Raw genomic sequence first — 13,182 nt, 5'->3', positions numbered from 1 at the left:
AGACATTTTGTGACCTAAAAAACAGCTCTTTAACCTTTTGGAAAACCAGGTGTGAAGTAAAAATCTAACATTTCATTTTGATCCTGGTAATTAATGTGAATGTAATGATTAGAACAGAAGAAACAGATATCAGGATCACAGACCTTACTAACATTTTATCAACAGTCATATGCATTCATGCTGCAGAATATGTTTTTGGCGCGGGTGCTGGAGCCTATCATGGCTACCACTATCATGATATTTTCATATTTAAATCTGATGTAACTTATAAATAATACACATTTGCAGTAATGACATCTGTAACTGTCTCTGCATTTCAACACTTGTCTTAATGGGAAGTGAATCTCCCTGGCCTCAGTCTGCACCCAGCGAAAGAAGTCTGGCTCCTCCCCAGGAAAAACCCCCCACAAATCTTAGAAATATTTTCCCATTTCTTGTTCTTACCCACTCCCTTTCTTATTATCAGTCTCACTTTGAATTAAACAGGGAAGAAAGGTAGGTAAGTGCATTCTTCCAAGACATTCTTAGTGTGTTTACAATGGAGGACACTGGATCAACAGCAGAAGCAAAAACCACAGCAGAGGATGGAAACCTGCAGATGAGTGACAGGCTGCTGAAGTCCACTAAACCTCTGCATCGGTTTGTCCGGATGGAACCCAGAAGCCTTGGGGTAAATCACCAAACAACCCAGAAACATTTAGGAAAATATCATGATTAATAGTTAAAACATTTGAGAGTAAAACACAGTGTAACTCCAGAAATATAAAGAGGAACTGTAAAGTGTGATCCTACTACCTTCCTCTTCTTCCTCCTTCACAGATTGTCATTTTGTTGTTTGGATGTGCAGAGATCCTGATGGGGTTTCAGCTTCACTTGGCCGGTGAAAATAGAAGAACCTCACTTAATATATATTCTCCTTTCTGGCAGGGAGTTCTGGTACTGTCATACTTATACCTGCAGGACTGAAATTTGTTCAGTTCTGCACCACATTTACTGTATGTAGAGGAGCAAGAGAATTGCATGTATACAGTAGTGTTGTAATACTGGAGTCCGGTCTCGAGATCTCTTTTTTGCACCGGCTCCGCTCCGGCTGCCAGATCCCACTGTCCCAGGCTAGGCTGGGCTAAACTTAGTACTGAGCTAACTTTACTTCAGAACCGAGCCATGCATGCTAACCGTGATTGTGTGTGTGTGTGTGTGTGCATGCGTGCATGCGTGCATGCGTGCGTGCGTCCGTGCGTTTGCCAGGTGAGGTGAGCATGTGAGCCATGTATGGATGATTTGGGTCTATGGTCGATGCATAGACATTGTCCGTAAACTCAAATCGTCCCTTGACACTGACCACCTCTGGAACCTGATTGGACACCCCAGGTGCCAGTGCCACCCCAGTTGATTGACAGGTCACTGCTTGTCTCACTGAAAGATGCACGATTATTGGAAATGCCAACGAAAAAGGCAGAATAAATGTCTTTCAGCTTGATGACTGATATCAATGGCCCACCTACTTCAAAGTTTAATCCTAGAAAATCTCCAAGGCCCTGGTTGCAGAGCCTTGGTGCTGCCTCTTTTGTGTGTTCTAGACAGTAGTGTAAAATCTGCAGAAAGCAAATCTGTGTGGAATATACTGTAGTATGAGCAAAGGTTACAAACCCAGTACTGGGCTGATGGAATATAACTGTTGATGTGTTGTAAATGCATATATTTTTGTTCAGTGACTAAATATTGTTGATTCTCAGCATATTGTTTTGTTGACTGATTTTAACATCAAAACAAAGCAGTCATTCAAAAAATGATGATATTCAATGTTTGTAGTGATATTTGTTTATATCTAATGAAGACTGTTCCTATAATCATTTCCCAGTCTATCTTCGTCTGTAGGCCTAACTGCTGATTATTAACTGGTGTGATATTAAATCATGGTTATGAAAACTGACTGGTTTTTATGGTCTCGGTCTCAACTCAGTCTCAACATTTCAAAGACTCGGTCTTGACTCTGGTATATAGTATACATCTAGCACATGGGAGCCCTGGATAGCTTGACGTTATTTAAAATGTGTTTATTTATGGGATGTATTTAGTTGTTTTAACATTCAATAGCTAGACTGGTTTTAATGCTCCTGGTCCAGATGAACATTTCAGTTCGACACAATGAAATGTGTCGAACTGAAATGTACAAGCGTCATTTTGTATATCCACAACAGCATTACAGCTAGTAAAATATCTGCTGACTGGTCAAGAAAATGTTGTTTCAACATAAAAAGAGACTATTACACATGTAGGTTTGTGTCAGTCATATTAAAAAAAAAGCCTTTGGTATATGATGTTGGAACTATTTCCCTAATGTTTTTTGTTTTTGTTTTGTTTTCATTTTGACATGGATAAACCAAATGAAATATCGTATATATTAGATATAGTGTAGGTTTGTGTTTGCTAAATGTCTTCATAATGTCTTCAAAGTATATGTCCAGTTCATGACAGATGAAAATGTTTTTCTTCTTTTTGTTTTTGTCAAGTTTGTTGTCTGTGGAAACCTGTCTATTTACACTGGACTACATCCATCCAAGAAGATGGTAGGTAGAGCATAAATGACATATACATTACAATAAATTCAAAGTCTCAACAAATAACTTTATTGTGTGTGTGTTTTTTTTTTCCAGATGACAGTGTCTTTGTCCATGTATGTGGTTTCCCTCTTGGGAATCATAGTTTCTGGTGTCCACAGAATAGTGTTGCTGAGTTTGTACCAGCGCATAAGGCGCTGGAATCGTTCAGATTGGATCACTGTGAGAATGGTGAGTTCATTCTATTCTTTTGTAATTTGACCAATAGTTTTTGTAAGTGGAGGCATGGACATTTTGAAATATATACATTTTTCTTTCTTTCCATAGGATTTGCTGTACGGTATTGAAGGCATGCTACTCACTTCATCCCTGTGTGCATTAGTGCTTCTCATCTTCTTGATTGTTGTTGCACGCATGGCTCTGAAATCTACAAATGAAAATGTACAGGTAATGCATTGAATTTCCATAGATACTTTATCTAAATCAAATATGTGTAGTTTTTAGTGAAATGTTCTTCTGGATGAATCACCATGAAATCTGGTCCATGCATTTGTGTCACCGTCAAGATTTCATGTAATTATTTTTGATGAATCCTAAAAGTTTGAGAGAAATAACTTTGTGTAGCTTTTTTAAATGTCCTGTTCTTACTGGTGTGGTCTCTCCTCAAACTTTAAAAGCTAGTAACTAGCAATTGAAATATACTCATATTCACTAGCTATGGTACTGTCATCTTTTAATTGCTTATTTTTCTCCTTTATAACCTGTTCCATTCCTAATTTATTCAACAGGTTATTGTCCAGCAGAGCCTGCCACCAGGGACTCCCACAGCAGCAAACTAAGATCACCTTTCACAGTCGTACAGTTTGAACTAACAGTGATTTTTTCTTTCCCTGGCTAAATTACACCTATTATGCAACCATTTGATGAACTACAGTTTATCATTACTGTGTGTATCACTTTACCTACAATAGTGTTACGCCACCTGGTGGCAGCCACACATCTGATTGTCATTCACATTCGGTTTCATTTAGTATCGTGTGACTGCACTAATTGTAAAAATATTATAAGCCACATCTATAATGCTCTTTATGTTACATTTGAACAATGTAGAGTTTTTTCAAGAAACAATATATGCTTATAAATTCTGAAATGCTTCTAATTTCACACTAGCTGTCCAAATCCACTTGTGAAACACTATTAACCTGTGTACAGGCTACATAAGGTTCAGAGAAACCAAAGACATTTATAACTCATTACCAATTGTCTCAAGGCTAGCAACTAAATGGAGGTCACACACATTATTGTCAATCTGTCAATTAAAAGTTGAAAGAAATTAAATTTAAATGAAATTTATAAATGAATTAAATTTCATTTAATATTTCTGCTGCTTTCAGAGTTATTGTGCTGCTGCAGCTTATAAAGATGAATTTGTAACATTCCTCATATCAAATGTTCATCATTAAAACTGAACCTGGACCCTCATTTTGTACTTTGTATTGCAATAAAAGACAACAAGTGGGTGGATTTTGTTGAATACATCTTCACAGAAAATGTGGGGGAATGCCTTCTTTTCCATGTCAATTAAATTTGTTAATGACAATGTAGAATTTTTTTTTTTTTACAATTGTATTAAAATTCAAATATAGCTTTACTCTCCAGATGGAAGTAAATTTCATGTTGTGTGCCTTTTTCTTTTCTCTCATATGCTTCTTCCTCATCATCTGTATCACTGCTAGAGTTGCTGTCCTTCAATTCTGCCTCCACTTCCACACTTGGAATAACAGCGTCATCTATACATGGTCCTGGTTCTATAGACTGCAATGATACACTTGATAATATATCCCTAATAGTGCTCAAAATGACATCATGACTAAAACTGACCAGCATCCGATGAGGAATGTAGGTTGTTTTGGTTGATCTATGGATCATTATGTGGAATATGATCATTCTCTTTAATTATAAAATAAATAACATGTAGAATAAAACATTTCTGACTGGATTGTATTCTTTTCTGCATAAAAGAAATCAAAACTAATGCAAAGAAACAAATATTAGTACAGTGTGAGGTGAACATTCTTTTACAGTGATAGATGATAATTTACATTTAAAAATAATGACTAACAAGTGGTGCCAGGCACAACAAACCCCACCCCTCACATGTAATGTAACTTATTTTGGCATTGATCCAGCTGATGTCATCATGTCTATGTGTGTGCTGTTATCAGTATATCAGTTGCCTCTGTATATGTGCCAAGTTTGAAGTAAATTGAAACAAAATTGATGTTTTTACAGACGTTTGAAATTTTGCCCACATTATAAGTAAATGGGGGGGGGGGGGGATTTAAAAAATTTATAAACATTTTAACTTGGACCTACTGTGACCACATCTATTCTGGGTCACTGGCAATCTAGAAACCCAATTTGGTATGAATTCAACCAATATTTTGCTGCTACTGACATGTGAAATTTCGCCCATTATAAGTAAATGGGGGGGGGGATTTTAAAAACTGATTTAAAATTTTTTTTAACTTTAACCTACTGTTACCAAAATGTAACCATATCTATTCTGGGTCACTGGCAATCTATAAACCCAATTTAGTATAAAGTCAACCAAAAGTTTTGCTGCTACAGCATTAACAAACAAACAAACAAACAAAGACACCAGACCAAAAACAATACCCCTTGCAGTGATGTGACGTTCACAAACGAATCGAATCTTTTGAACGGCTCTTTGAAATGAACGATGGGAACTGAGTCTTTGTAAAGAGCCGTTCTTTTTTTCTTTTTTTTTTTAATAACAGTGATTAATTACAGTTGTGTTTTGTGCAATTTTTTCCATATGTTTACACACATTATTGTTCTTGTTCTGAGGGAAAATGCACTACAGTTGTTAAGGTATTTAAGTAACTGCAATGATAAATCGCTTTTGTGTTTTGTGCATTTTTTCTGTATGTTTACCAACATACTGTTCTTGTTCTGAGAATTGCACTACAGTTCAGGTATTTAAGTAACTGCGGTGATTAATCACTGTTGTGTTTTGTGCAATTTTTTCCATATGTTTACACACATTTATTGTTCTTGTTTTGAGGTGAATAAAATGTTATTTCATTAAAAAATATTTTATTTTCTTCTTCATTTTTAGGCTACAGACTAGTCCACATAATGTACCGTGATGTTTTTTGTCAAATTCCATCATTTGCCTAATGTCACCTCTCATGTCATGTATTTACCCACACATTTTAACCAACTATTCTTTTTTACGGTAAGATAATATTTACTGCCGCACCAATTAAACACCTTTAAAATGTAATGTTCATCGTCACATGTTGCCTATTTAGTCATTAAAACATTGGTGTTTCAAAATAATGCCAAAAACATAAAAGAACCAGTCTTTTGAACGGCTCTTTTCAGTGAACGGCTCCCTTCAAAGAGCCTACAGTCCCATCACTAACCCCTTGCCTCCCCTTCGGAGGGCGGGATAAAAAATTACTTCCTGGGGTCCCTGTCAATCATGGGCCCTTAGACTCCTCATCACTTTTCTCCCTCTTATAGAAGCCCTGGTTGTTGTGAATGTAAGAATAAAGACAGAATCACCGATCAGAAACACAGTCCTTAGTTAAATGCACCGAACTTAGAGTTTATCAGGAGTCAAATATAGTCCTTACTCCACAAAAATAGATTTGGACAATATTTGAAGTTTACAGTCCTCATGTATATTATATTTTTGTATTATTTCCATCTGATGTAATTGTACTATATAACGTGAAATTCCAGGCTGGAATCATCTTAATGGGAGGTGCATGTCACTGGCAGACTCTGAGAACATTGTTCGTAAACAACACGGTTCTCTGTATCTGCCTTCAGTCTGGATCCTGCAAAACCAAGTCCAGCTCCTCCCCGATGAAAAATCTCAAATTCCCCCACTTCCTATTCCCACCCACAACATTCCCTTCCCATTACTTTACACACTCTCTGCATTAGACTGTGCAACAAGGTGGGTAAATCTGTGTATTTTGCATTTATTCCATTTAAAATATATTCTGGTTTTGTTTTTTTGCTGATTTGTTTTTTGTTTGTTTGTTTTGCATTTTGGAGTCCATCTACTGGACCGAAGCTTTTATCTGGAGTCTAATCTGCATCGTCGCATGCTGCATGTTTAGACGAGTGAACATATTGTTCGATAATCTGTCATCCCAATAGTTTTTAAAAGTTTTGCTGCAATGGAGGACACTGTCCCAACAACAAGAGGGAGAACAACAGCAGAGGATGGAAAGCAGCAGACTCCTGACAGGCTGCTGCTGTCCACTAAACCTCTGCATCGGTTTGTCCGGATGGAACCCAGAAGTCTTGGGGTAAGACACCAAACAACCCAGAAACAATCCGGAAAATGTCATTTTTAATAGTTAAAACATTTGAGAGGAAACCAGAATGTAACACCAGACTTATAAAGAGGAAGTGTAACCTGTGATCTGTCTATCTGCCTCTTGTTCCTCCTTCACAGATTGTCATTTTGTTGTTTGGATGTGCAGAGATCCTGATGGGCTTTCAGCTTCATTTGGCCGGTGAACATGGAAGAACCTCCCTGGACATGTATGCTCCCTTCTGGCAGGGAGTTCTGGTACTGTCATACTTTCATACCTGCAGGACTGAAATGTGTTCAGTTCTGCACCACATTTACATAGAAGAGCAGGAGAATATGCACTGGCATATCGGCTAAAATTTGCTTAGATGTCTTATTTATGTCTTTGTGCATAAGAAATCAATATAAGTGAATCCCCAACAAGGTTATAATAGTTTTGGATTTTTCATTGTAGTTTAGTTTTATATAGTTTTGACTTTTTTTTTTCTCTAATTCAGTTAGTTTTAATTAGTTTTTAGAGCAGGTTTGCTAATTTTTATTAGTTTTCGTTATTTTCTAAATGCTTAGTGTTAGTTTAGTTTTAGTTTCTTTATATCTTTTATCTTCTTCACCGCTGAATTCAAATAAATCCCAGACAGGACTCTGCTGCTTTCTCCCAACTTTAGTCCCCATGTTTCCAGGTAGAGTGGGGATGAGAAGACAACTAAATGACAAGTGACAAGAAATGATGGTCCGTTAAATATCATATGGTACCAGCAGCTAAAATTGCTTGAGGGAAATAAATCTATTTTATATCAATCCGACATTGACAAACACCAAAACGAAGGGAATTTTATCCAGCACTTTTATACGTTTTAGTTAGTTTTGTAAGCACACAATACAGTTTCAGTTAGTTATCTTTTTTTTTTTCTTTTAATTATAGTTTTTATTTATTTCAGTTAATGGAAATGTTTTTACAATTCTAGTTTTCATCATTTTGTTAGTTTTCGGTAATAATAATAACCTTGATCCCCAAAAGAACTTTGTGTTGGTAAATGCAAGTTATGCAAATTTACAGGATTTCAGTTCTGTTGCAACATGTTGATGGTCATATGAACTATGTTTTCAGGTCAAAAATGTCCAATTTCATCACAATTAATGCTATATTTTCATGTCACAAATGGCCAAGTTATATTTTAAGTGAATTTACCTGAAAAACAAATATTCTATTCTTTTAGATTCCCCAGTTTTTCTTACAAGATTATATACTACATATCACATGTTTTATTTTTACAGATTGCAATATGGAGTATGGTGCTGATCCATCCTACTTATGTTACGCACATACATACATTAAGAATGTCACACGTCACTTTTTAAATCAACAGTTTTCTAATAATAAGCATTTTTATAAAGAAATAACAATTCTATATTGTTATTTACTCTTTAGTATGATGATAAACTATACAATAAATAATTACAATCCTAGTTTTTGAACAGGGATCATTTGTGGAAACGGTGACATGGCTGCCGAGCATCAATATGATGGGATCTGTAACAACCATGTCACATCCGTCCGCTGCCACATTTTGTGTTTTTGTGTCAGCTGTCATTGTTTTAGATCCACAATACTAACATTTATGAATAAGAGGAGAATTAACAATAGTAAGTATATAAGTTTATTCCTAATAAAGTACTGGTACTGACCAGAGCATCATGGGTCATGTCACGTCCGTCCACCAGCAAAAGTTTTCACATACACGTGCTATTCAAAATCCAATATTTCTGAAAATAGAGCTTCCACTGTCAAATAATATCAGTAGTCTGTGCACAGATGTAGTAGCATTATTTCAGCACAGTTCTATGCATTTCTTACAACTTTTTTTTTTTGACAAAAATGGCCACTCATTTGACCCCCTAAGTAAATTTTAGCCGATATGTACGTGATTAGAAGTGTGACCATAAGTATTTGGACTGTGACACATATTTTGTCATTTTGCTTTTCTCCACACACACACACACACACACACACACACACACACTGAGGATGTGAAATGAATTGTTCAAGATGTGATAGAAGTGTGGACTTTTAGCTTTAATTCAAGCAGTTTAATAAAAAATATTGCATCAACTATTTAGGAATTACAACTATTTTAAACAAAGTCCTTATGATTTCAGAGGCCCAGAAGTAATGGGACAAACAGATAATCCTCGGATAAAAACCTTTTGTAATCTATGACTGTCTGAAGTCTGGATCCCACTGACAGACCCCTTGAATTCAGTTCACTGTGTTGGTGGTGTACAGAGACTACATTTCTGTCACTGTCCAAATACTTATGGTCATGTCATAATATACAGTGTAAAAGTAGGATATTAAAGCCATAGATGGCTTGACATTGTGCATTTTCTGTTTCAGTTTAACCCATAGGGACCCAGTGCTACTTGCGTGTCAGTTCCCGCATGAATTTTTCCTCTATATTTAATATTTTTTAAATGATTTATCACCATTTATGATAATATTATCCTCTGTATGTTGCATTTTCAGTGTAAATCATGTATTTTCCTATATTTAATGTACAGATCATGTAGATGTTCATGAAAACTTAGAGTAAATTCAAAGGTTATTATATCAGAAACAGAAAAAAAAATAAAGAAAAGGTTACTTTTTTAGCAAAGATATCAGTAACTGAATGTGTGAATGTGAATGTGACTGATCCAACTCCATGGGTTTTATTGGTGAATTAATGTTGTAGAAGATGACAGTGTTTCCATGTTCACTACGGAACCTCTGAACATCCAAATGGGTCAGAGCTGATTATGATTTAAAGCTGAGAAACTGCATTTTACCTCAGTTATTTACTTGTATTGATAGGATTAGTGGATCAACAGTTATTAAACAGTTTAGATCAGTAAATGCTTTTGGTCACCGGTGGATGTTTTGGTCTTTATGAGTTAATGTGGAAATGTCTATAATCAAATAAAAGAAAATGCTAAATAAATCTAAGTGTGCATGTAACACTATTTTATGTGAATTACATGATTATTTAATGTAGGTCTATAAACTACTGAGTTTTAGTAGTTTATAAGTGTTTCATGCAGGATTATCTGCACATCTTCAAAACTTTCTGTATATTTATATATTTTTAGCTGACTGAAAACTACCACAGGGCATGGATTATTCTAATCAATACTCTTTTTTAACTGAAACTGAATGTCACATATGACTGGAGTAACACATCCACAGTTATTATATTACAAGAGCCAAACAGTTCTGTTTTTTTTTTTTTCCATCAAGAAAAATCTCCAGAGGAATCATTTTGAAATGTATTCCTTACCCCTACCTATAAAATATTTTTACCATAAATGATTTAAAGCATTGATCAGAGCTGTTACAGAATAAGAAAATTCAGTGTTTGTATGAATTCATAGTTCATATTTTTTAATTAGAAACAAAGAAAAGGGAAAATATCCTAAATACATGGGTAGTCATACAAATGCCATCACGGATATGCATAACTGTGTTAAAACTTGTAAAATATCTCCATAAAAGGGTTAGGTTTAGGATTTTATTTTTCATGGATAAATAAAATATCACATAATTAGTCTAAGCATGGATATACTGTAGGTAACTGTTTACTCCATGAAGTCTGAATAATGTCCAATTCATGACAGAGGAAAATGTTTTTTTTCTTTGTTTTTGTAAAGTTTGTTGTCTGTGGAAACCTGTCTATTTACACTGGACTACATCCATCCAAGAAGATGGTAGGTAGAGCATGTATCACATATACATTACTATGTTTTCAATGTCTCAACAAATCACTTTATTTCTATTATATGTTTTTTTTTTCCAGGTGACAGTGTCTTTGTCCATGTATGTGGTTTCCCTCTTGGGAATCTTTGTTTCTGGTGGCTACAGAATAAGTTGTCTGAGTTATTTTTCCTACATGAGGTACAGAGCATCACATCGTACGGATCCTGGTTGGGCTCATTTCAGAGTGGTGAGTTTATTCTGTTCTTTGGTAGTTTTATGGAGACACGAATATTCTGTGACGTATAAAGATCTCTTTCTTTCCGTAGGACTTGCTTTTTGGTATCGAAGGCATGCTGTTCACTTCATCCCTGTGTGTATTAGTGCTTCTCATGGTCTTGATCGTTGTTGCACGCTTGGCTCTGAAATCCACACGCACACAGGTACCGCACTGAAGTTTCATAGATACTTTATCTAAAACAGGCATGTGTAGTAGTCAGTCTGCTGGATTTGCCATGAAATCTGTTTTCTTTTACAGGGTTTCTGTGGGTCATTAAAAAGCATTAAAAGTCATTAAATATATTTTGTGGAAAATTAAGTCCTTAAATGGCAATAAAACATTAAAGTTAATGTCCAGAGGCATTAAAAAATTAAATACACTTGATGGAAAAAAAGCATTGTTATTCATGATTTATTTTGATTATATAAACATTTAATAGTTTTGATCAGTGATGATTGACAGGCCGAACCCTTTAATTGACTATTGTTTATGGCCAATACACAAAGTCACAACACCGGATGCTTGGAATGCAGCATGCTGTGAGTGTGCTCATGCTGTGGCGAAAGAGTGGAAGGAATATTAGTAAATGTCGGAAAAATGGGAAAATGCAAGTTTCAGCAGAAGTGATTGGAGGAGGAGCTATTCAGAACCTGGTTAAAGCCTGTCGAAGGTAAATCATATGCATATATAAAACTATATATAAAACTGTATCTGCAGTTGGACGTGGGCATTAAATTTGTTTAAAGTGGCATTAAAAAGAGCATTAAATTAGATTTGCTGATACCTGCAGAAACCCTGTTTTAACCACTTTGGCGAATCGCAAATTTTGAGAAAAAATTTTGTGTAGCTTTAAATGTCAGCATCATGTTTGCATTAAAATGTCATCTGAATATCACAAAACCAGTCCAGACTTAATCTATATTTACCATGGCAGCTGAAATATACTCATATCCACTAGCGTTGGTACAATTATTATATAATTGCTTATTTTTCTCCTTTATAACCTGTTCCATTTGGCTTTATTCAACAGGTTATTCTCCACCAGAGCCTGCCACCAGGGACTCACACAACATCAAATTAAAATCACATTTCACAGCTGTACAATTTTAACTAACAGTGATTTTTTTTTTTGCTAAATTACACCTATCATGCAACCATTTGATGAACTACAGTTTGTCATTACTTCGTGTATCACTTTATATACAGTAGTTTTACACAGCAACAAACCTTCTGATTAACACCCACATTTAGCCTCATCTAATATCATTTGTGACTGCACTAATCTTAAAAAGATAATAAACCACAAATATATTGCTTTTTATATATTACATGTTTGGCCAACGTAGAGTTGTACAAAAAGAAATAACCACTAATTTCTGGCAATGCTGATGTGTAATCGTGGTATTTACAGATTGTTACACAATTTACAGTGCATAAAAATGTAAGTCAAGCCTCAGGCAAATAATTAATTATATAAGCACTTAGTTTGAATGCGTATTGTGTGTAATGTGTACATTGATGTTAGTTAACACTGGTAGTCAGACACAACAGATACTTCCACTGAGTCGTCTGATCAGTATCTGCTTTATTATAATATGTACAGTGTAGACAACAGACTGTGATTTATCTGTGTCTGCAGCTTTTGTTCATGTCTGTGACCTTATATAATCATTTAGTTTGAGATATTTCAGTGTGACTTTGAATGAATGAAGCTATGTGTACCACAATGCACTCTGTTTTTGATACTTTGACAAGCTCAGTGTCGATGGATTCTCTATATATGACATTCAGCTTTAATACAACAGTTCTGTTTTAGGTGATACACAATGTTTGTGTCTTTTAGTGTTTTGGTTCTTTGGTACAGGCACAAAGAGCAGCTGTTTATGTTGTTCAGCTCGTCATGTGTTTAACTGTGATACTGATATGTCTGTGAAATATGTTGTTGTCTTTTTTCTGTGAATATATGGAAAAATTGAGGTCTCTCTGATGAGTGACGACCGCTTTTATAGATCTATTTTGTCATTTGTATGTGGTGCAATAAATGTTGTCATTTCATCAATAAAAGATAAAAAAAAAACGTTAACTGTGTTTTTTTTTTGTTGTTTTTTTTTTTCGAATGTATGTGTTCAGACTAACTCATACTATGCATAATATATAGTGGGCTGATAGAGTTAGTGAACCCCAGGTCAAACAGTAAGACTCCCACAGTGCAATTTTTAACAGATCCAGCTTAATGGCAAAAACTTATCCTCAA

At 35.2% G+C, this 13,182-nt stretch overlaps 2 protein-coding genes across 2 annotated transcripts; both read left to right on the top strand.

The window, feature by feature from the left end:
* Positions 1-442: 442 nt before the first annotated feature.
* Positions 443-3,561, top strand: LOC115427472 (membrane-spanning 4-domains subfamily A member 4D-like). The gene is made up of 6 exons (XM_030146048.1): positions 443-670; positions 820-936; positions 2,514-2,570; positions 2,658-2,792; positions 2,889-3,008; positions 3,350-3,561. The coding sequence occupies exons 1-6, from the start codon at positions 539-541 to the stop codon at positions 3,398-3,400; spliced, it is 612 nt and encodes a 203-aa protein (XP_030001908.1). The 5' UTR covers positions 443-538; the 3' UTR covers positions 3,401-3,561.
* A 2,804-nt stretch (positions 3,562-6,365) lies between these two features.
* LOC115427470 (uncharacterized) lies at positions 6,366-12,995 on the top strand. Its single transcript, XM_030146046.1, has 7 exons — positions 6,366-6,555; positions 6,760-6,913; positions 7,063-7,179; positions 10,606-10,662; positions 10,752-10,898; positions 10,978-11,091; positions 11,959-12,995. The coding sequence occupies exons 2-7, from the start codon at positions 6,782-6,784 to the stop codon at positions 12,007-12,009; spliced, it is 618 nt and encodes a 205-aa protein (XP_030001906.1). The 5' UTR covers positions 6,366-6,555; positions 6,760-6,781; the 3' UTR covers positions 12,010-12,995.
* The last annotated feature ends 187 nt before the right edge of the window (positions 12,996-13,182 follow it).

Source organism: Sphaeramia orbicularis, chromosome 10 (assembly GCF_902148855.1).
Source record: "Sphaeramia orbicularis chromosome 10, fSphaOr1.1, whole genome shotgun sequence".
Classification (NCBI taxonomy): domain Eukaryota; kingdom Metazoa; phylum Chordata; class Actinopteri; order Kurtiformes; family Apogonidae; genus Sphaeramia; species Sphaeramia orbicularis.
The sequence above is the reverse complement of the archived record's forward strand: the minus strand, read 5'-3'. Positions and strand labels throughout refer to the sequence as shown.